The 24,301-nt window shown below is 39.8% G+C and overlaps 1 protein-coding gene across 3 annotated transcripts in view; it reads right to left on the bottom strand.

Moving 5' to 3' along the window:
* TBC1D31 (TBC1 domain family member 31) overlaps positions 1–24,301 on the bottom strand; it is a 72,706-nt gene that overhangs the window by 1,091 nt on the left and 47,314 nt on the right. For 2 of the 3 annotated variants that reach the window (XM_055314309.1, XM_055314311.1), the window contains 6 exons: positions 23,924–24,059; positions 16,776–16,868; positions 11,167–11,307; positions 9,418–9,612; positions 7,083–7,221; positions 1,674–1,769 (listed from right to left, as the gene is read on the bottom strand). In XM_055314309.1, the coding sequence (XP_055170284.1) occupies positions 1,674–1,769; positions 7,083–7,221; positions 9,418–9,612; positions 11,167–11,307; positions 16,776–16,868; positions 23,924–24,059 (800 nt within the window). The remainder of the gene's footprint in view (positions 1–1,673; positions 1,770–7,082; positions 7,222–9,417; positions 9,613–11,166; positions 11,308–16,775; positions 16,869–23,923; positions 24,060–24,301) is intronic. The other variant, XM_055314310.1, reaches the window with a different exon arrangement.

Raw genomic sequence — 24,301 nt, 5'->3', positions numbered from 1 at the left:
ACTTTTGTGTTTTGTTTTGCTGCTAAATAACCTGAGCTTACCAAATGTCTTGACCTTAGTTTCTAATTTGGAATGATCTAATAACTAAAAAGTGAAGTTCTGACGTGTCAGAATAAAGAACGGCTGAAAATCTCACGTACGCTTTCATTTGACTTATGCATGACTTTTGGTTTAATTCTAACACAGAATCTATACTCATATAAAGTATGAGTCAGCCAAAAATATACAACACTGGAATCTCCCGACTTGTTCTTAGGTAGAGTTCTTATACAGCTTGTCTTCAGAGACACTTGTGTAAGAATCTGTTCTTCTAAGAGAACTTAAAACATCTCGTTAAATGCCGCTTCTTCTATACGATAGTTTTAATTGAAAATGTCAGTTGAAATCAAAGTCTAAAAGAGTTTCTTGTCCCCTCTTGTTTTTTTTTTTTTTAATTAATTTATTTATTTATGATAGCCACACACAGAGAGAGAGAGAGAGAGAGACAGAGACACAGGCAGAGGGAGAAGCAGGCTCCATGCACCGGGAGCCCGACGTGGGACTCGATCCCGGGTCTCCAGGACCGCGCCCTGGGCCAAAGGCAGGCGCTAAACCGCTGCGCCACCCAGGGATCCCCCCTCTTGTTTTAAAAAAGAAATCAAAACTTTATTGGGAAAGCTGTCAGCTCCTTGATGGGCTAACGCTGTGACTCTATTTCTGTATCATGTTTCCACCCTGTCCCTTCTAAACAGAAACAGAAACTTCCAGTGAATCAGGCGGAGGGATTAAAAGTCAGCTAATCACCATGAAACCATTAGTGTCTGGCAGTCCGGCTGCTAGTGGCCCCAGCAGTCCATCACGGCGCCCAGAGCAAACCCACGTTTCCAGTGGCTATTGGACAGAGCCCACCCAGAAGAACAGAGTCAGAAAATTCAAACATGTAATAGCTTTGAAAACTAACGCTCAGATTTTCTTTCCACAAGGATGTAAAAACTAGCTGTGAGTATCATTAATTTAGTTAGTGACAGGGGATCCCTGGGTGGCTCAGTAGTTTAGCGCCTGACTTTGGCCCAGGGTGTGATCCTGGAGTGCTGGGATCGAGTCCTGTGTCGGGATCCCTGCATGGAGCCTGCTTCTCCCTCTGCCTGTGTCTCTGCCTCTCCCTCTCTCTCTGTGTCTCTCATGAATAAATAAATAAAATCTTAAAAAAATTTTTTTTTTTAATTAGTGACAGACTTCTGCAGGAGCCTACAGCTGGTTCTCATCAGGGACATCCATCTGGCAAACTTTCTTTGCTTGGTTTTGGTCTGATCCAGTTTTTACCCCAGCTTGACTATCTGAGAATCTTGCTACCTCCATTTCAGGATTTCCATTATCAATGCCTTGGAAAAATGGTATCAGCATGCTGCAAATAGAATTCAAGCCACAACCCTGCTTAAACTAAAGATATTTATTATTATTGGTTTTTTTTTTTTTTTTTTGAGAGAGAGAGAGAGACTGAGAGAGAGAGCACGAGCAGAGTGGAGAGGGAGAAGCAGGTACTGTGCCGAGCAGTCCCCAACACGGGACTCGATCCCAGGATCCTGGGATCTTTACTTGAGCCGAAGGCAGATGCCCAACCAATTGAGTCACCCAAATGCCCTTAATGCTAAATTTTCAATGCTGGAAGAAATATTTCTTGCTTATCAACTTACGACATGTTGAGGAATCCGCTTCCGAAATGTCATTTAATTGCGAGGTTCTAGACAAACAGCTGGAGACGACCTGTCCATTTTGGTACCTGGGCATTCCTGTTAGAAAAGTGAGGAGATACAGAAGAAGTTAGGAGTGAGCGGAAAGCCTTTCTTAATTCAAAATGGTCCTAGGAAATTACAGTTGCCAAGGATGAAAAGCCCGACTTCTATTCTGAGAAGAGTGCTGTCCCCATTAAAGGCAGGTTAAGTGCAGTTCAGAGCTGAAGTTTTGGTGAAATATTTTAAAAACACCTTTAGCTAAAACAAAAAGCCAACAAACAACTCAAAAATAGAGACGTTAGGACACAGATTCCAAATGTTTCTTGGAAAAGATTATGAAAAACTGATGAGCGAGCCCATCCCTGGTGGCTTCCACAGGGCAGGGCCTCATCACAGCAACGGAGAGCAAGCGAGAACCAGCAAGAAGCAGGCTGGCTGCCCCTGAAACCTTCCAGAACAGCGAGCAGAGCAGGGTTCCGGCACCGACGGTACCTTCCCCAGTTTTTTAATCAATCATTCTCATCTCATAAGTTATACTGGCCCCTCAGCTGTGTTTTCACTGTTCCCCAACTCCTACAGCTTTTCAGTAAGACACTAAGATCTTTTTTTGATTTTTCATCCTAACAAGAGTCATGACTGTCCCTTTCTACTCCCATCCCTGGAGCCCAAGCCTCCAAGACTCAGGTCCAGACTGTCTGAGTTACACTGACTCATTAAGATGCCTGCTTTTTACCTGATCTCGAGGGCTTTAGCTAATGGTTTTAACTCACAGTTTTAGCTCAATGAGTCATTAAGACTATTTGGGGCTGATTACCAAATGACTAATTTGAACTGGTGTGGGGAAATGGAACGTAAGAGTCATCTTCAAATATCTGAAGGACTGTCATGAGGCAGAGGTAGTAGATGTAATCTGCATTTGCTCCAAAGAACTGTTTCTAATGAGAGAATTTAAAAAAAAAAGGCATATTCAATTTTACATAAGGAGACATAGCTTGTAAATATAATACTGGCAGAAATGGAATCAGGTGGTGAGCTCGCCAGCTCCGTAATATCCTGGCATAAACTGTAAAACCACTACTCGCTACTGCGATGTTGCAGATGATTCACACAGTAGATGCTGGTTCTCTAGATCCTTCCACATCTGAGACCTCACTGTCCCTGGTCTCTCATTTGTTCTCCAAGAGCCAGCCTGCCCCTGGCTGTTTACTTCTCCCCCAAGGGCCATGGTGTAAACATTACCTCTGTTCCAGCACCGAATGGTTCCCGTTGCCTACAGCCATGCTTTAAACACTGGCTGAGCAGATTCACCTATGAAATTTTAAAACAAAATTCCAGCTTCCTAGCTTCTATCCTAGATCTACCACATTAATTCACTGTTGATGAGATCCTCAATATGTGGGTTTTTAAAAATCTGCAATTAAAAAAAATGCTAGAAGTAACACATTTGAACACATAAAGAATAAAGCAAAAACTCAAAATTCCTTTCCTGTACCTTTTGGAATACAACTTGTTCTTATTCTTCATTTAATGTAATATATTTTATTTTATTTTTTTAAAGATTTTATTTATTTATTCCTGAGAGACACAAACACAGAGAGAGAAGCAGAGACACAGGCAGAGGGAGAAGCAGGTTCCATGCAGGGAGCCCGACGTGGGACTCGATCCCGGGTCTCCAGGATCACACCCTGGGCTGAAGGTGGCGCTAAACCACTGAGTCACTCAGGGATTCCCCAGTGTAATATATTTTAAAGCCCCAAAGGTGACTCTTAGCAGTTTAAATCAGTATGTATTTGCTGAATTTGTATTAAGGGGACCACAAAATTCAAAAAGAACCAAAGATACAAACTAAAATTCCTCCCTTCTCCTAATGCCAGGTACCAATTTCTTTACCCAGGAGGTAGGCCCCACCGTAGAGTTTCCAGGTCATTCTGCTGTGTAGCCAGGAAGGCAAACAGGATGTGGCCCACTTCCTGAGCCTGGCACTGAAGGTCCCTATCCTCTAGCTTTCCAGTGATATCTCTAACTATCCTGCACACGCGTTCTCTGCTCCAGCTGGTCTAACATCTCACCACAGCAGGCAACTTTGGGCCGCTGATTAATCACATCTAACAAGTTCTGTCATGTACAAGCAGAGTTCATGGAGGCTGAAGCTGGTGAATCCACAACAATTATAAAGGAAAGTTCTGTGTGTCTATTTGTATGTGCATGTTTCTGGAAGAGTCTCCGAGAGGTCCACAAACCATAAATGGCTAGAAAACGGTGCACTGGAACAAAATTAAAGATCACCTGGTCTATAATGCTCTCATTTTACAAACGAGGAAACTGAAGACTAGTCACCATTTCTGAATAAATCCAGTGACTCTAGCATTATTTATTTAAACTCTTGTGTTTGGGGGACCTGGGTGGCTCAGTTGGGTTGGGGTGTCTGCCTTGGGTTCAAGTCATGGTCTCTGGGTCCTGGGATCAAGCCCACATGGCGCTCCATCCTCAGTGGGGAGTCCACTTCTCTCTCTCTCTCCCCTTCTGCCCCTCCCCACTGCTTGTGTTCTCTCTCTCAAATCAATCAACCAACCAACCAATTAATCTTTAAACTTCTCTGTTCATTTACCATAAAGCTGGGACTAGGATCCAGTGCGCCCCTGCCACCCAATTGGGGATCCTGCACCGCATGCATCATGCAGTCCTCCCTCTGAAGTGTGCTCCCTGTTGCTCCAAGTCCGTCCCTTTCTTTAAAGACCTAGTGATTAAAAACCTGGTCCAATGGCCCCACATGATAACAGCATTTACTAACGTCTTTTTTTTAAAGTAACAGTTTCATTGAGGTATAATCCACATACCATAAAATTCACTCTGTTTAAATGCACAGTTCAGTGTTCTCAGTGTATTCAGAGTTGTACAACCATCACCACTAACTCTAGAACATTTCCATCCCCCCAAGTCCTCTACATCCATTAGTAGTACCCTCCCGACCCCCATGAAAATCAAATGATATGTATTTCTTTATATCTGGCTCATTAAACTTAGCAAAGTTTTCAAGGTTTACCCATTTTACAACGTAAATTTGTACTTAATTCCTTTTTATTGCTAAATAAATTTCCATCATATGCACAGGCTAGATTTTGTTGATCCATTCCTTGTTTGATGTATATTCAAGTTATTTATACTTTTCAGCTATTACTAGTAATGATGCTATGCACATTCCTGTCCAGGTTTTTGTATGAACACATTTCTGAGTCTCTTAGGTACACACCTACAAGTGCATCTGCTGGGTCATATAGCCACTCTAGGTTTAACCTACTGAGTAACCACCAGACTATTTCCCAAAGTGGCTGCCATTTTATACTCCCATCAGCACTGTTCCCATTTCTCTCTGATCCTTGTCAACACTTGCTATGTTTGATTATTGTCACACTAGTGAGTATGAAATAGTACCTCATTCTGTTTTTTTATTTGTATTTATTTATTAAAAAAATTTTTTTTAAAGATTTTATTTACTATTCATTTGAGAGAGAGAGAGAGAGAGAGAGAGAGAGAGAAAAGCACATAAGCAGGGGGAGAAGCAGATTCCTCACTAAGCTGGGAGCTGACTCGGGGCTTGATCCCAGGACCCTGAGATCATGCCTGAGCCAAAGGCAGATGCTTAATTGACTGAGCCACCCACCCAGGTGCCCCTGTTTTTGTATTTTTAAACTTTTTTCCTCATCATGGTTTGGTTTATATTGTCCTATTAACTGATGAAGATAAATATCTTTTCCTGTGTGTACTGTGGCCATGTGTATCTTCCTTAGAGAAATGTATATTCAAATCCTTTGCCCATTTAAAACTCTGTGCTAAATATCATTTTATAGGACATAGCTATTCAGCTACAATTTTAAGTTTATGGACACGGGATTTTAGGGGTAGCAAGGGCCATTCACATTGTCCAGAAGGTTCTGTTTTCTAGAAAATACTAAGAATTTCCTTTTCACTGCTGATAAAGATTTGACACTAAGCAAAAGTTTTACTTATTTTTAAAGATTTATTTATTTGAGAGAGAGAGCAAGAGAGAGAATGAATGGGGGGGGAGGGCAGAGAGCAAGGGAGAGAATCTCAAGCAGACTCTATGCTGAGCATAGTGTCTGATGCAGGGCTCGATCCCATGGCCCTGAGATAATGACCTGAGTGAAAGTCAAGAGTCAGACGCTTAACCCAATGGAGCCATCTAGTTGCACCCCGTTCATATTAAAAATTTAAATAAATGACCCATCATTGGCACACTCTAATCTGCTTCTTACTTCCTGATGCCTTCATTCTAGGCCCCGAGTGACAAACCAATCCTGAGTGCCTACAATCAAAATGCCATTTTCCTAATTACAGCTGATTATCTCCTAGTGATAAGAGCAAATGACTCTGATTTCATTTATACACCCTGATTAAGAAAATGAAAAATCCTTACACATTTGCCTTTTGAAAAATGGATGATTATTAACCAAATTATCTCTCATTGGTGAAACTTAGGAAAGTTAAAAAAAAATTGAGGTAGCATGGTGAGAAGACCCCAAATATATATATTTTTTACATATGGTAGTGTAATACCATAAAATTATATACTTCAAATAGGTAAATCAAATAGCTTGTGAATTATTTATCAGTAAGACAGTTTCTAAAAAAAGTAATCCATATACATTATAAAAGATGGGAACAGAACAGGGATGCCTGGGTGGCTCAGTGGTTGAGCGTCTGTCTGCCTTTGGCTCAGGTCGTGATCCTGGAGTCCTGGGATTGAGTCCCACATTTGGCTTCCTGCATAGAACCTGCTTCTCTCTCTGCCTATGTCCCTGCCTCTGTGTCTTTCATGAATAAATAAATAAATAAAATCTTAAAAAAAAAAAAAGATGGAACAATACAAAACGTAGTAAAAAAAGTTCACTTATATTTTAAAATTCTAAGTAATTTAGGTTTTCAATTGATGCCATTGTAAGCCTCACCAAAACCTAATAGTTATACTAAGTTTCCTTGTGCTACTTTACTGTTTTGAGGACCAGCTATTGGCAAAGCACAAATTTTTACCAAAATAAACTAGAAATAGCACTTTGGGAATAAATGAGATTCCGCTAGATTAAGGAGATGGCAAGAAATAAATCCATGAAATAAAACAGAATTGTACAGAATGGTTGAGAGATTTTTCTTGATTGGAGCTATTTTGTTTGTTTGTTTTTTTTTTTTTAAAAACAAGCCCCAGCAACCAAAGAAATGGTGACTAGTGATCACCTTTTAGCTAAGAAATAATTTGAATAAACTACACCTCAGGGATTTATTCATGACAGCAGATCACATCAAATGAATGAATCTGTACTATCAAGAAGAGAATGGATACTCATGGATACTCACCTTTAGTATATGGATGTTCAGCATGTTCTAAAGCATCATTTATCTCTTTCTGTAGAAACCACTTTCTAGATGCATCTGAGAGAGCTGAAGCTTTCTTTTCTGATTTCAAATGGAAGTCTTTTTCTTCAGCTTCTTGCCACTATATGCAGATAAATGAGAGAAAATAAAAATCACCAAAAATTGGGGTAGTGTCAGTTCCTACAGTGGAATAAGCCCTTTCTGTTTACTTCACTTCCTTTGGAATCCATGGCATGTAGGATCTGTTTGGTTTCAGGGTAACTTGAGTGCCTGTCTTTGCCCAGGACTGCTGAAGACCCTAAAAGACAGAAGCACTTCTCAGGTAGCACTCAGGACTTCAGGGTGCCAAATCGCACAGATAGGTGTCTCCTGTCTTTGGAATACCAAGTCATTTCAATACATTTCAAATGTCAAATCTTAAGAGATTCAGCAGCTTTTTAAAATTCATGACAATGGTCTTACTTAATTTGAATGCTATCCCGTAATATTAAAATCTACAATGTGCAGAGAATGAATTCTTTGCCCAGTTCTGGTATTCACATCAACCACGGGGAAGTCAAGGAATTTCTATTAACCCTTGTTTTCTCTTTCCTACAGTGAGAAAAGGATTATCTCAAAATTAGCTCAAGGGCAATTAAAATAATCCCTTTAAGATATCATACAACTCCTAAAGTTCGTCAGTGTTCCATGCTGCAGCTCTTCTATGCAAACACACATACGATTTTTATGTTATAGAATTGCTAAAGCAGAAAATAACAGAACTTTAAAGAATCATTAGGGCTAGGAAGGACCACAGAAATCCAGTTCTTTCCTGTTACTGAGGAGGAGGGGAGGATCCTCAGGATCCTCAGGTTGAGGACAAAGGATACCAGATACAAAGGAGGATCTCTGTAAAACAGGGAAACCCCTCACAGTGATTCTGAGTCTACTCTCATCTATACCATTTTACTCAATGAAGAGCAGCATCGAATCTGGCACACTCTAGAGCTGATGTCAGCAACCTTTGAAGACATGGACCTCCACCATAACTTTCCTGAGGAGAACAGCCTCAGGGGGCACCCAAAGTGTTCTCAGACAGGGTCACGTACCCCTCAGATGAGGTAGCAGGAACATGAACAGGAGTAGTGACTTGAAGGAAATATATTATAAAAAGCTTTCAGAGTAGATATCACGATAGAGCAGCCTGAAAAGGAACGCACCCCAGCCAGTTATCTACTTCCTGATTTCTCCTTAGCTCTTCAGTGTCATCAGGGAGGCCTGCTGTGTCTGCAGTAAGATCTGTAGAGCGTGGGTGCCAGAGCTGCTCATGGGATCAACCAAGGGACACATTTGTGTAACATGACATAAACTCTTAGGCTCCTCCTCAAAATCCATTCTCTAATTCTTTTATGGGAAAAGAACTCTAAATTTATTTGGGATGATGATGCTCCCTGCTAAAAATACTGTATTTCTCAACATCCTTCGCAGGCAAATTGTGGCTAGAAATGTGACACGGGACTTCTGGAAAGGAATTATAGAGTTGTCTCAGCTGAGAGTTGGACCTTTATACGTCTGCCCGACTTTCTTCTTGCTGCTGGAATGCATATGTGATCACTGGAAGTGCAGCAGTCATATTGGGACGGTAAGCTATCCTTGAGAAAGACAGTTGTACACCAGGAAAGGAAGCAACACAGAAAGACTGAAGGGGCGACTTTCCCTAATGACCTTGGAGTCAGGAAAGCAACTCTCGACTTCCTACCTCCAGATTTCTTTCATGTGAAAAAGTAAAACACTTCCATCTTGCTTATAGTCACTATTAGTTCGGCTTTTGTTAGTAGCAGCTACATATAATTCCTAACTGTTTAAAAATCGTCAACATTTTAATAATCAAGAATTAGGTAATGTTAGGGATGCCTGGGTGGCTCAGTGGTTGAGCATCTGCCTTTGGCTCAGGGCGTGATCCTGGGGTTCCGGGATCGAGTTCCATATCAGGTTCCCTGCATGGAACCTGCTTCTCCTTCTGCCTATGTCTCTGCCTCTCTCTGTCTCTCATGAATAAATAAATAAAATCTTAAAAAAAAAATTTGGTAATGTTAGTAATATTATCCCATCAGCCAGAACAAATCCACTGCAGGAAGCTGAGAAGTTGAGAGGCACTAATGTAATGCCTAGTCATTTTCAGGTATGTTAGATTTCTTCTCTGTAAATAACCTATTAAAACTAGATTATTTTTAAGATCTTATTTATCCAAATTTATCTGGTTTGATGCTTTTGTCATTTGATGATGTAATATTTCAAAACTCAAATGATAACAAAAAACTTGTGACACCGTTCTTACCTTTTTAGCTTCCTCCCCCATCATTGAGTTTAATACTTCTGTTTCTTTCCGTCTGTTTTCCTGAAGGAGTCTGGCCACTTCCTGGTAACACTCGCTTCGCTGCAGATCATCACATCTTTGTTTATGTAAAGCTTGAATTCGCCAGTCTGCATTTAGACACGCTTGCTCAGCTTTTGCCAAATTTTCTTCAATTAACTAAGAAATATTTACAAATTTCAGAAACAAGGTCAGATTATATATAAAATACACTATATCCATTCAATGCATCCAAGTGTCTAGGGGAACTTTTTTTTTTGTTGTTAGGATTTATTTGAGAGAGAGGGAGAGAAAGAGCGTGGCAGGGAGACAGAAGGAGAGAGAGAATCTTAAGCAGACTCTTCACTGAGCATGGAGCCCGAAGTGGGGCTTGATCTCATGACCCAGAGATCATGTGAGCTGAAACCAAGAGTCAAACGCTTAACTGACTGAGCCACCCAGGCACCCCTCTGGTACCTGTTTGTAACCTTGGCTGCATATTAGAATCACCTCACAGTGTTTAAAACAAACTGGGTGCTGAGTATCCAGGACCCAGCACAAACCAATTATATCAATCTCTGGGGTGGCAGGATATTAAGACTTTTTTACAAAGATAATTCTAATGTATAGTCAAGGTTGAGAATTTCAAGGTTAGGTAATAAGGGGGATTAAACAATTTCCATGTTTCAACCTTTTGAAAAGGAGTCAGAAGAGCCCATTCTTACACTGTGGACAAAAACCTATAAGGAAAAATAAATGGTAGGCTATTCCAGTGGGATCACCTAAGGGACTGTTATTGAACAGAAGGTAGGGAAACATTACACTATTCCTGGCTTTGGACCAGGGCCAGGCCTTGCTACAGACTCATTTAGAATTTTGTTAACTGGATAATAGAGAAAGTTCCTTCTGGAAGTTCTCAAATTCTATTTCAATTCATGTAAGCCAGCATTTCTGAAAGGGTACTCCACAGAAATTCTACAAAATAAGTTTGGGAAATTTTCTTAAAGATTCACAATTTATCATATCCTAAAATTTGGCAGGAAAAAAGCCCTAACTTTAAACAGCACTTCTGGGGTGCCTATGTGGCTCAGTCAGTTGAGCATCTGCCTTCGGCTCAGGTCATAATCTTAGGGTCCTGGGATGGAGCCTCTTGTAGGGCTCCCTGCTAGGCGAGGAGGCTGCTTCTCCCTCCCTCTCCCTTTCCCTCTCCCCCTCACTTGTGCTTTCTCTCAAATAAAAAAATAAAATCTTTAAAAAACAAAAAACCCAAAGCACCTCTAATACTTATTGCCACTCCCCATTTTATTGTGTCATAGTTAATAATATTCTACAGAATATACTTTGGAAATGCTGGCTTATATATACCAGGCAAAGACCTGATGTTTTGTAACTAATCTACTCAGGGACAATTTCTGAGACATTAACACAGTGGGTTTTATTTATAATGTTATTATTTCCCTTGTATTTTCTTCTAAGTCTTAAAATTCTCAAAGATTATAAAAGATACATGTTTATGTCTGGCAGTGAAGTGAGTGACCTGTAAAAATAATGTGAGATTCTAGGAATTGTGATAACTGAAGCAAAGAAATGAATTAACTCAACTTCACAGAGCTCAACTGTGAATTTCTTCTTTTGAAAGGATGACCAATGGGGGCAGGGAAAAAATAAATACATAAAAGGATGACAGATGGGGATTCCTCCCCGCTCTATATGCTAGATTTGCCATATTTTTACCTTGTGAGTTTTTTGGTTCTGAGTTTGACCGGTTTCTATCAGTTTATGAAACATATGTTCTTCAAGATCCACTTTTCGTCTGTAGGCATCTGTATCTTCTCTCATTTCTTTTGCAACAGCTTCCTGATTTCTAATAAGATTCTGTTAAAAAAAATCATTTGTAAAAAAAAATCTATAGAATATATATAGATATCTATATAACAACGCTAGAACAAATCTATATAATAATGCTAGAACACAAAATGACTTTTTCCCCTTAATACTAGCACACAAATAAAAAATTGTCGTTCTCTAGTTTTCAAAGACAAAAGCAAACAGAAGTGACATCAGTGACAATACAAGAAAGGACTTCTGAAAATTCTCTCATCCAAAAAAGTACTGAGAACACTGGTAAAATCAATTTTTTCAGAACTCTGGAAACTAACCAAAGGCTTGCAGCAATTTGGGGAGCATTCACTCATAAAAATGGCTGAATCTTGGTAAAAAGAATAAGCCTTAGGGCATTTTTAAGTTGCATTATCCCTAGTCCCACCCCAACCCTTAGCTCTGCATTAGCCTTGAAAACCAGCAGCCCGGCAGCCTGTGGAAGGGGCAAGATGGACTTGGAGCTCCTTCAAACTCCCATTCTCCCATGATTGTCACCATTTCACCTATTTGGTGATTTTGGAAGAACTCCCTTCCAAGGCTGTCTTTATTTGTCCTGATTAAGAACTCATTACTTTGAACAGTCTTTTCCCTGGGGACATTTGCTGAAAAACATCAGAGGAACCTGTTGAATATCTTGGCTGTCTTGGGCAGTAGATCTCAGTGCAAACCACAAGTTAATCAAAAGGCTTTACAGAAAAAGTTGGAGAAGCAGATGTCTGCTGGGGACCTTGAAAAGCTCTGATAGATTCCTAGGACCCTAAAAGTCCATATGCATGTGTAAGGCTGTATATATGCCAAGGGCTATGTGAATGCTCAGATCTGAGAAGGTCCTGAGCTTTCAAGTCTGGTGAACTGAGGTATTGCACAGTCAGGAAGTGAAATCTAAGAGTTCTAAACTATGTAGCTAAATGTTGAAGGCATGGTCCAACATAGTGCACACAGAGTCCCTTGACAAAGACTAGAAGCTTATTGGTTCAGGCAACTAAGGAAATCTCTATATAGTTACTAGAAATGAGTAAAGACTTTAACTGAATTCTATAAATTAAACTTTACAGATTTAATTCAGAAAAGTCACTAAGAGACAAGAAACCCTGAGGTGGGAGGAGAATCTGATTTTCAGAACTGCCACATTATTTTAAAAGACCTAGTTTTCTTTTCTTTTTTTTTTAAAGATTTGAGAGAGAGAGAAGAAGGGCAGAAGGAGAAGCTGAGTTCCCACTGAGCAGGGAGCCTGAGTTGGGCTCAATCCCAAGACCCTGAGATCATGGGCAGCCCTGGTGGCTCAGCGGTTTAGTGCTGCCTTTGGCCCAGGGTGTGATCCTGGAGATCCGGGATCGAGTCCCACATCAGGCTCCGTGATGGAGCCTGCTTCTCCCTCTGCCTGTGTCTCTGCCTCTCTGTGTCTTATGAATACATAAATAAAATCTTAAAAAAAAAAAAAAGACTCTGAGATCATGACCTGAGCCAAAGAGGTGTCGATGCTTAACTGACTGAGCCACCCAGGTGCCCCTAAAATATCTAGTTTTCGACACATGAGATATTAAAAACCAACAGTATCTCTCTCTCCAAAGAGAACCATAAAAATGGCCAATAAACATGAAAGCATCACTATGACTAGCATCATCAGTCATTAAAAAATGCAAATCAAAACCACAAGATACCGCTTTATACGCACTAGCATGGCTTTAATCAAAAGGACAGAGGACAATAACAATTGTTGACAAGAATGTACAGAAATGAGAATTCTACACTCCTAGGTATATATCTAAGAGAATAGAAAATGTATGTTCAAACAAAAAGCTGTATGTGAATGTTCACAGCAGTATGACCTATCATAGCCAAAAAGTGGAAACAACCCAAATCTCCACAGAATGTGGTTTTATCCATATGATGGAATATTATTCGGCCACAAAAAGGAATGAAGTACTAACTCAGGCTGCTACATGTATAAACCTTGAAAACATTATGCTACATGAAAGAAAAGTCACAAAAGACTATACATTGTATGATTGCATGCACTTACATGAAATGTCAGAATAGGCATAGAGATAGAGAATAAAATAAGGGCTTGCCAGAGTCAGGAGAATGAGTGCTAATGAGTGCAGTGGTTGTAGGGAAGGACAGCAAACAATATTCATAAATATATATATTTTTTTCATTAGGATCTATGATCCAGACTTTTCTTTTTCTTTTAAAGGTTTTATTTATTTATTCATGATAGACATAGAGAGAGAGAGAGAGAGAGAGGCAGAGACACAGGCAGAGGGATAAGCAGGCTCCATGCCGGGAGCCCGACGTGGGACTCGATCCCGGGACTCCAGGATCATGCCCTGGGCCAAAGGCAGGCACCAAACCGCTGAACCACCCAGGGATCCTATTCATAAATATTTAAGTTAAAAAAGTAAACTACTAATTGTATGTACCAAATAATCTCACTTGATGATATTAGCAGTTATTTCCCAATTTTTTTTATTTCCCAATTTAGAGATTTATTCTAGTTTTCCAATGATCTACTGGCAACATAATTACCTTCATAATGAAAAATAAAAATGTTTATAATTATATGCAGAGAAGATATTTGTATGAAGAAGTTTATTGCCAAAAACTGTAAACTACTTAAGCACCTAACAACAGAAAAAAGATTTAAATAAGTTATAGTTCATCAATATCTATTACAAATGACAATACCAAGATATGGAGTCATTTAGAAAAAGGATTTTATTAAGTAAAAAAGAAAAGAATACAGAATCTTAGTTACTCCACAAAAGGTAAAACAATGTCTATGCAGAGATTAGGAGGAAAACAATGGACATTTACAAACAGTAGAGGAAGGAAGACAGGGTGGTGATTTAAAGAATCAGGGGAAGGAAGTTGTCGATTCATTTTGTCAAAGTGTAGAGCGTTTTTGGCCAAGGGACAATGATGGGAAACTAATAATACTCACCCAGCTGGTGCCCAGCTGTGTAGTAAAGGGGTAACTCAGAAGCCTGAATTATTCAAATCCTTCCAAAGAAAAGATTATAGCCCTTGACCAGCTCTAAACCCCTGGAATACCCTGTCTGATAAGGGTATCTCTATATATGTGGGGTCTTGGGCTCTGCTAGATGTTAATAATGTGACTTATGGTAGGAGCCTTGGGTCACCCTTATCAGCCTGACCTCTGCAGAGCAAGTAAGAAGGGTCAGCCATGTACCCACTCCATGCCTGTTGGCAGTACTCTGTTGTCATACATCCTTGCTGGCTAAATTAAGCGCTATCTGTATGACTCCACTGGGAAAGGACAAGGGGAAGCTTGTGCCTATTCTCTCCTGGACTCTACCCTAAGTGCCTTTTACCATTGCTGAGGCATTTTGTTGTTTAAGTAATCTCTATACCCATTGTGGGGCTCAAACTCATGACCCTGAGATCAAGAGCTGCATGCTCCACCGACTGAGCCAGCCAGGTGCCCCCTATCTTTTTTAAATTTATTCTGTATCCTTCCACTGTAATAAACCATAACCATGAGTATAACAATTCTGAGTTCTGTGAGTCCTTCTAGCAAATCACTGAACCTTAGGATAGTCTTGGGGACTCCTGTCACTGAAATATAGATATTAATTCATTTAATTCTCGCAGCAGTCTTGGCAAGGGTGGTCCTACGCCAAGTAGAAAGTACATGTGCTTGAGAGAGACCAAGAGAGATGCAGAAATTGGACTTGATGAAGCAGGGTCCTAGGAGATGAAGGAGATGGGATTCAGGATCAGAGGTCAGTATGTGCTTGTTTGTGCATTTTATTCTTTTTATTTGCTTCATTTTATTCTTTTGTTAATTTTTTAAATTCAAATTAGATATACATGGGATATTGAGCATATATTTCCAATAAGAGTCATCACAATATTGTCTGTTTTCTGGGATATAGTTTGTTTACAAATAGATGCAGTTAAACTAACGTAGGAGCTAAGTTTGGCAGATAAAATATTAATTACTAAAATTGATGAAAAAGGCAGGAGTTGCACATCTGAATCTAACAGACCGGATAAAGTTCATGACTTTATGAATTAGTTTTATTGAGTAGGCTCAGTCTTCTCTAACTCTATTAGTTTGCTTAATAAATACTTTCCTCAAAAGAGGGCAAAAATGATAATGATATGTAGAAAGAAACTCAGTGTCACTTGTAGGGCATTCCTGCCCAAAGTACTTAAGTTGAATCTTATCATAAGGAAACAACAAACATCAACTGAGGGACATTCTACAAAATATCTGGTCAAATGCTTCAAAAATATCAAGTTATAAAGACAGACTCAGGAGTGATGCCAACATAAAGGAAACTAAAAGAGACATGACAACTGAAAAAAATGAATCATCTGAGATTTTCTTTTGCTCTAAAGGACATTTTTACAACTGATAAAATAGATAACAATAATATGTTCATTTCCTGATTTTGATCGTTGTTCTGTGGTCATGTGATAAATATTCCTTAGTCTTAAGAAATATACACTGAAGCAGTTAGGGGTGAAGGGGTATCAGGGCATAGACAGGAAGGGAAGGATAATGCTAATTTAACAAGATGTTAATATTTGATTCAATATTTCTGAGAGAAACATATTTGGAAATTCTTAGTATTTTTCTTGCAAATTTTCTGTTAATTCTGAAATTATGCTCCATTGGTGTCACCACCCATCTCCCCAAAGAAAAAACAGGAAAAAGTAAACTTAGGTTTGGCCTAAATGAATTGAATCTAATTCAAAATCACAGGAGACCTAGCCAGTGTGTAAATCCCTGGCTCAATTCTAGAAGTAGTTCAGTGTGGAACTCAAAATATGTTGCAGATACAAATGGAGGCCATATGTTTTAAAACTCATTTAATGTGAACAACAATCATATGTTACCTGTTACATATTTGCAGTTATCACTAACTTCAAAATCTCACTTTAAGAGGGCTGAAGGAAGTGAAAACTTATGGTTTCAATGTTAAATAAATGCATAACAAAATGCTTTTCCCAAATAATAAATATTTATATTAACAAAACTCTTTTTTCCACTGTCTTGGAAACTCAATTATATATTCTAAGTAGATACTTGATAATCTAATTCCAGAGAATTCAAATTAAAAGTACTTTACAAGCTCTTGTCTGATTTACTTTACTTATAAAGATCCTTGTGAAGTACTAGGTTAATTTAGTAGTCACTATCACATAGATGGGGGAAAACTTAGTAAGTTGGTGGAAGGTCCTAAGGCAAAATCTGGGGCTTACATCTGGTACGTCAGACACTAGACCAAGTCGCTAAGAGAAACATGAGTTAAAGCATTACAACAAACTGTACATTCAGATATTCTGGCTACCTTACAATCCTGGATGACACTATATTCTGCTTAAAAAAAAACAAAAACAAAATGAGCATTATGAAATCATGAATAAATACAATCTAAAAGAGTTTATATAAACCCTGCTTCTCCCATGGTGGAAATAGACAATTATACCTTCTCATAAAGTCTTTTTTGTGATTCAAGTTCCAGATGTCTCATTTCTAAGTCTTTGGCTGTAGTAGCAATTTCTCGATCTCTCATTTGTACCTATGGCCAAACAACAGTGTGAACACCAAAAAGAACTGACAAGATAATTTCTGTTTAACAGCTTTAGTAATCTTATAATCCAAATAACCCACTAAAAGTATTTAAAATAAAAAGTATTGGGTTTTTGATACCAGAGTAATTGATAGTCTATTACTATTCATTGCAGAATCTGGGAATAATGTCTAAATTAAAGTTAAGCTTAATTTTCTAAAAAGGAAAGTACAATTACCATATGCTCATCTATCCAGACTGCAAGAACAGATGGCAGCTCTTACCACACCATATCAGCCAATATTATGAGTAAGAAAAACTTGAGCAATTTAAATTTGCGGTGGTTAAAAGTATAGAATGTTTAATCTTATTAAATATAACATTAATGTTCTTTTTGAATAAATGCTTATACTTAAAATTTTTTTTTTAAGATTTATTTATTTTTGGGGATGAGGGGAAGGGCAGAGGGAGAGAACCTCAAGCAGACTGCCTGCTGAGCATGGAGCCTGACACAGGGCTTGATCCCATGACCCTGAGATCATGACCTGAGCCGAAATCAAGAGTCACCTAGGTGCCTGTAAGTGACTGTACTTTTATAAATTCAGTTTAGCAAAGAGTAACTCCAATTTTAAATGTGCTCTGCTTGGACTTAGCTAATTTAAAGTCCACCTTTCTTCAGATTTTGATTATGTGGAAGCTTTTTACACTTATACATGAGAGGATTTGAATAAGGGCCTCTTTAGGTGGCTAGAAAATATTAGGAGAGGTCTTAAATGAATACTTGGCTGCTTAAAGTCTCCATTTTTTAGGAGAGATATGTGTTTTAGAAATAAAACCAATGACACCAGTTATCAAACTCCATTTGTTTATTCAGTAAACATTTAAGAATTGCATTACTATTTGTATGTGTAAGTATTAGACATTGTAAAGAGATCAAATACCTATTATTGGAGAAACAGAGTAAAAATGAAAATACGGTGGTACATACAAGAAGGACATGCATCTGAGAAGTAAATAAATCACTGACCGGTGACCAGTTCAACTTAGGAAGGTTACTGGGAAAGCCAACGAGGTCAAAAGTGGGGATGCTCAAGTTTATGAAACAAGAATAGTAAAAATTCTAAATAGGTGGAAGAGAGGTTTGGCATAGTTAATAATGTGTTTTAGGAATTTCAATTAGAGAAGCTCTTTTGCTTAGACATATAAATAGCTTAGTGCCAGAGCAACCACAGATCAACTCTGCTTACTGCTAATGGATGTGCAGTCACTTGAATGTGTCACTGTGGACTTAAACAGTCTTCCTGCTGGTGCCTGCACGGGGAGCAGAAAAGCTCTGGCAGTTTAGCAGGGTCAGAGCTCATGAACAGAATAGGGATATGAAGAATAGGAGGCTGGAAGGGTAAGCAGAGGCCAGGTCATATGAACTGAAAGGACTTTACAGGATTCTTTGACAAAAAATTGCCTTCACTATCTCAAAGAGTTTGGAATAAAGAGGTTAGAGTTTGTTCTAAGCCTGTACTACTTTTGGAGAAGAATATATGCTTTTCTAGAATAATGAATTATCAACCTCATTTATTCACTGAGATCATGAAAAAGAAACATAGCTTTCAAAACCCAATTTAAAATTCATTGGCTTTAATTAAAACAAAGGTATTATCTCATGCTATAGAAGAGATGATAGATTTCTAATACAGATGAATGGAAAAATACTTTCAAAGACTGAAAAAATACTTAGTATTTGACCAAAACTAGGTTTAAAACTCCCTAAATGAGACTATAAACTCAATGCAATCCTAATAATCCTAATAAAAGTGCTGCTAGGATGGGGTGAGGTAGAGATCTGGAAAGAAAAAGTGGTATGATTCTCAAACTCCATTTAAAATGATACACATTTGGGCAGCTGCAGTGGCTCAGCGGTTTAGCACTGCCTTTGGTCCAGGGCGTGATCCTAGAGTCCCGTGTCGGGCTCCCTGCCATGGAACCTGCTTCTCCCTCTGCCTGTATTTCCTCTCTCTCTCTCTCTCTCTTTCTCTGTGTCTCATGAATAAATAAATAAAATATTTAAAATAAATAAATAAATAAATAAAATGATACACATTTGAGAATACTGCAGAATATCCTGAAAAGGTGAACTCATAGTGGGAATGAGGCCCACTAGTTAGGAAAACACTCCAAAGCTGTCATTCAGTGTGGTGCTGGCTTAGGAGCAGATACAGCAATGGAGGAGATATAAGGGGATTTAACACTGAATAAACCATCAGTTGGCAAATGACTTCGTTCATCAACAAATGGGTGTGACTATTCCAATTAAACTTTATTTATGGATACTGAAATAGGAATTTCATGCTTTTAAAAATGTCACATAAGGGCAGACTGGGTGGCTTATTAGGCGGCTTAGTGCTACCTTCGGCCTAGGACGTGATCCTAGAGACCCGGGATGGAGTCCCACGTCAGGTTCCCTGCATGAAGTCTGCTTCTCTCTCTGCCTGTGTACCTGCCTCTCTCTTTCTCTGTGTGTCTCTCATGAATAAAAAAAAAAAAAAAAAAAAAAGTCACATAATTTCCATGTCATGAAATTATGTTTCTTGAGTTCTTTTAACCATTTAAAAAGTTAAAACCAGGGTTGCCTGGGTGGCTTAGTCAGTTAAGTGGCTGACTTGTGATTTTGGCGTAGGTCATAATCTCATGGGTCGTGGGACAGAAATCCATGTGGGGCTCCACAACTCAGCAAGGAGTCTGCTTGAGATTCTCTCCCTCTGCTCCTACCCCCCACTCACTCTCTCTAAACCAAATAAATCTTTAAAAAAAGTGACCAGTCCAAATTGAGGTATACTGCATAAACTATTAGATTTCCAAGATTTAGTATAAACAAAAAGTAATATATCTCATTAATAATATCTTTGTACTAATTACATATTAAAATAATTTGGAAATCTACTGTGTTAAATATTAATTTCATGTTTCTTTTTTATTTTCTTATTTTTTTTAATGTGGCTATTAGAAAACAAAATTGTCTATGTGGCTCACATCATATCTCTACTGGATCCTGCTGCCTCAAATGGCACAAACAGCCAATGTAAATTGATAAGAAAAAAACCTGATAGGGAGGGAGGGGCAAGATGGCGGAAGAGCAGGGTCCCCAAATCACCTGTCCCCACCAAATTACCTAGATAACCTTCAAATCATCCTGAATATCTACGAATTCGGCCTGAGATGTAAAGAGAGACCAGCTGGAATGCTACAGTGAGAAGAGTCCGCGCTTCTATCAAGGTAGGAAGACGGGGAAAAAGAAATAAAGGAACAAAAGGCCTCCGAGGGGGAGGGGCCCCGCGAGGAGCCGGGCTGAGGCCGGGGCGAGTGTCCCCAGGACAGGAAAGCCCCGTCCCGGAGAAGCAGGAGCTGCACCAACCTTCCCGGGCGGGCGGAAAGGGGCTCGCAGGGAGCTGGAGCAGGACCCAGGAGGGCGGGGATGCCCTCGGGCTCCCGGGGACACTAACAGGCACCTGCGAGCGCAGGAGAGTGCTCCGAGCTCCCTAAGGGCTGCAGCGACCGCACAGCGGACCGGAGCCGGAGCAGCTCGGAGGGCTCGGGAGCCGCTCCAGGGAGGGAGCTGCAGGGCGGGAGCGCGAATCCACCAGCGCAGGCCCCGGAGCACAGGGCGCCGGGACACAGCCCAGGATCCCGCCTCCCCCTGGGACAGGCAGAGGCCGGGAAGGCCCAGGACAGCGAGGACGCTCCTGCCCCGAGCTGAGCAGATCAGCGGCCCCGCCCCGGAGCCTCCAGGCCCTGCAGACGGAGAACCGAGAGCCCCGAGCCCCGTTGTTCCTGCGGAGGCTGAATCCAGGCTTCCAGAGTTGCCATAGCAACTGCGGCTGATCCTCCTGGGGCCCCACGGGGTGAACAACCCCCGCTGAGCCCTGCAGCAGGCAGGGGCAGAGCAGCTCCCCCAAGTGCTAACACCTGAGAATCAGCACAGCAGGCCCCTCCCCCAGAAGACCAGCTAGACGGACCAGTGATACTCCCCCGTGTTCCAATACAACTTGTTTTTGGCCACTCTGCACTGAGAAAAATGACTAGAAGGAAAACCTCACCTCAAAAGAAAGAATCAGAAACAGCCCTCTCTCCCACAGAGTTACAGAATCTGGATTACACTTCAATGTCAGAAAGCCAATTCAGAAGCACTATTCTACAGCTACTGGTGGCTCTAGAAAAAAGCATTAAGGACTCACGAGACTTCATGACTGCAGAATTTAGATCCAATCAGGCAGAAATTAAAAATCAATTGAATGAGATGCAATCCAAACTAGAAGTCCTAACGACGAGGGTTAACGAGGTGGAAGAACGAGTGAGTGACATAGAAGACAAGTTGATGGCAAGGAGGGAAACTGAGGAAAAAAGAGATAAACAATTAAAGAACCATGAAGACAGATTAAGGCAAATAAATGACACTCTAAGGAGGAAAAACCTACGTTTAATTGGGATTCCCGAGGGCGCCGAAAGGGACAGAGGGCCAGAATATGTATTTGAACAAATCCTAGCTGAAAACTTTCCCAATCTGGGAAGGGAAACTGGCATTCAGATCCAGGAAATAGAGAGATCCCCCCCTAAAATCAATAAAAACCGTTCAACACCTCGACATCTAATAGTGAAGCTTGCAAATTCCAAAGATAAAGAGAAGATCCTTAAAGCAGCAAGAGACAAGAAGTCCCTGACTTTCATGGGGAGGAATATTAGGGTAACAGCAGACCTCTCCACAGAGACCTGGCAGGCCAGAAAGGGCTGGCAGGATATATTCAGGGTCCTAAATGAGAAGAACCTGCAACCAAGAATACTTTATCCAGCAAGGCTCTCATTCAAAATGGAAGGAGAGATAAAGAGCTTCCAAGACAGGCAGGAACTGAAAGAATATGTGACCTCCAAACCAGCTCTGCAAGAAATTTTAAGGGGGACTCTTAAAACTCCCCTTTAAGAAGAAGTTCAGTGGAACAATCCACAAAAACAAGGACTAAATAGATATCATGATGACACTAAACTCATATCTGTCAATAGTAACTCTGAACGTGAATGGGCTTAATGACCCCATCAAAAGGCGCAGGGTTTCAGACTGGATAAAAAAGCAGAACCCATCTATTTGCTGTCTACAAGAGACTCATTTTAGACAGAAGGACACCTACAACCTGAAAATAAAAGGTTAGAGAACCATTTACCATTCAAATGGTTCTCAAAATATACCCTAAAAACTAAAGAACACTTCTGAAAGAAATTGAGGAAGACACAAAGAGATGGAAAAATATTCCATGCTCATGGATTGGCAGAATTAATATTGTGAAAATGTCAATGTTACCCAGGGCAATTTACACGTATAATGCAATCCCTATCAAAATACCATGGACTTTCTTCAGAGACTTAGAACAAATTATTTTAAGATTTGTGTGGAATCAGAAAAAACCCCAAACAGCCAGGGGAATTTTAAAAAAGAAAACCGTATCTGGGGGCATCACAATGCCAGATTTCAGGTTGTACTACAAAGCTGTGTTCATCAAGACAGTGTGGTACTGGCACAAAAACAGACACATAGATCAATGGAACAGAACAGAGAACCCAGAAGTGGACCCTGAACTTTATGGTCAACTAATATACGATAAAGGAGGAAAGACGATCCACTGGAAGAAAGACAGTCTCTTCAATAAATGGTGCTGGGAAAATTGGACATCCACATGCAGAAGAATGAAACTGGACCACTCTCTTGCACCATACACAAAGATAAACTCAAAATAGATGAAAGATCTAAATGTGAGACAAGATTCCATCAAAATCCCAGAGGAGAACTCAGGCAACACCCTTTTTGAACTTGGCCACAGTAACCGGAGAAGGACAAACAGTGTATGTTCTCATTCATTTGGGGAATATGAATAATAGTGAAAGGGAATATAAGGGAAGGGAGAAGAAATGTGTGAGAGATATCAGAAAGGGAGACAGACATAAAGACTTCTAACTCTGGGAAATGAACTAGGGGTGGTAGAGGGGGAGGAGGGCGGGGGGTGGGGGTGAATGGGTGACGGGCACTGAGGGGGACACTTGACGGGATGAGCACTGGGTGTTATTCTGTATGTTGGTAAATTGAACACCAATAAAAATTAATTTATAAAAAAAAAAAAAATAAATAAATAAATAAATAAATAAATAAATAAATAAATAAATAAAAAAAAAAAACCTGATAGAAAAAAGGACAAATGATATGGACATAAAATTTATAGTTCTACAAACAGAAGATAGTAAGTAACTTGGGAGATATTTAACCTCACTAGCAAGAAAAAAAAAAGGCAAATTAAAATATACAATTTGCACCCATCAGATTGGCAAATATTAAGACTGATGTACTCTGAATTGACTAGGGTATAAGCACTCTTATATATACACTTAAAATAGGTAGGTTCATTTCTGGAGAATAATTTGGTATACCTTGGAATTTACTCAATAAAACTATGAGTGCAAGTACTGAAGGATTTGTACTGAGAATGCTAACCTAGCACCGTTTTGTACAGCAAAGCACTATGAACCACCTCAATGTCTAACAGCAAAGGATTAATCAAGCGTTAATACAGTCACAATGGAATGCTAGGCAACCATGAAAAATGGAAAAGCTGTATTGCCATTTTTCAGTGTATCTCTGGGGGAGGAAAGGAGAGAAGAGTGGGGAAAGTTTTGACTCCATGCATTTTATGACAGAAATTTTCTTGTATTAGCTATGTGCAAATTTTTATACTAAAAAAGAGTATTTCCCCTACTTCACAGTTAATGGTTAATCGATGCTTCTATTTTTCGAGAAGTAGTCGCCAAGGATGCCAGTCAAACCGACTAATTTTCTTGGCATTTCTAAAATCTTTAATTATTAATGAAATATGAAAGTGAATAAGAAGAGCCTAGGGAAAAGTGAAAGTAAAGAGGCTATTTAATATTCCTTGTGAATTCTAGCAATAACATTGATCTTGAGGGTGTTTGGGTCACAGTTCAATGAGAGTAAAGGGTGATCCCGAGTGAGCACAAAAGTAGTGGTCATATACCTTTCTCTCGAGTTCATCGTCTAGCCTTCTTAATTCCATCTCACGCTGATCTTGCTGCAGCTTCAGAAAGCGCCTTCTTGTAGCATCTTGTAAGTGCATCTCCTTTACTTTCAACTCTCTCTTCACAGAAGCTAGTCTTAAATACAAAATACATCAAAAGGAACAAATCAACACATTTCTCAATGTAGATTTAAATGGAAGCATGTGTCCCAACAATGAAAGGCCTGGCATCATGTATTAGGGTGCACTGCCCCAGTGTGACTGGTGCTACCGTGGCATAGTGGTATGTATACCACACATGGGTGAACACTGCCCATGTCTGCATGCATGGAAATGACATGTGTCTACACACAACTGGTTATTCATTTCAGATTTAAA

The sequence above is a fragment of the Nyctereutes procyonoides genome, unplaced genomic scaffold, assembly GCF_905146905.1.
Source record: "Nyctereutes procyonoides isolate TBG_1078 unplaced genomic scaffold, NYPRO_anot_genome, whole genome shotgun sequence".
In the NCBI taxonomy this organism is placed as follows: domain Eukaryota; kingdom Metazoa; phylum Chordata; class Mammalia; order Carnivora; family Canidae; genus Nyctereutes; species Nyctereutes procyonoides.
Note: the sequence above shows the minus strand (reverse complement) of the source record. Positions and strands in the feature narration are given on the sequence as shown.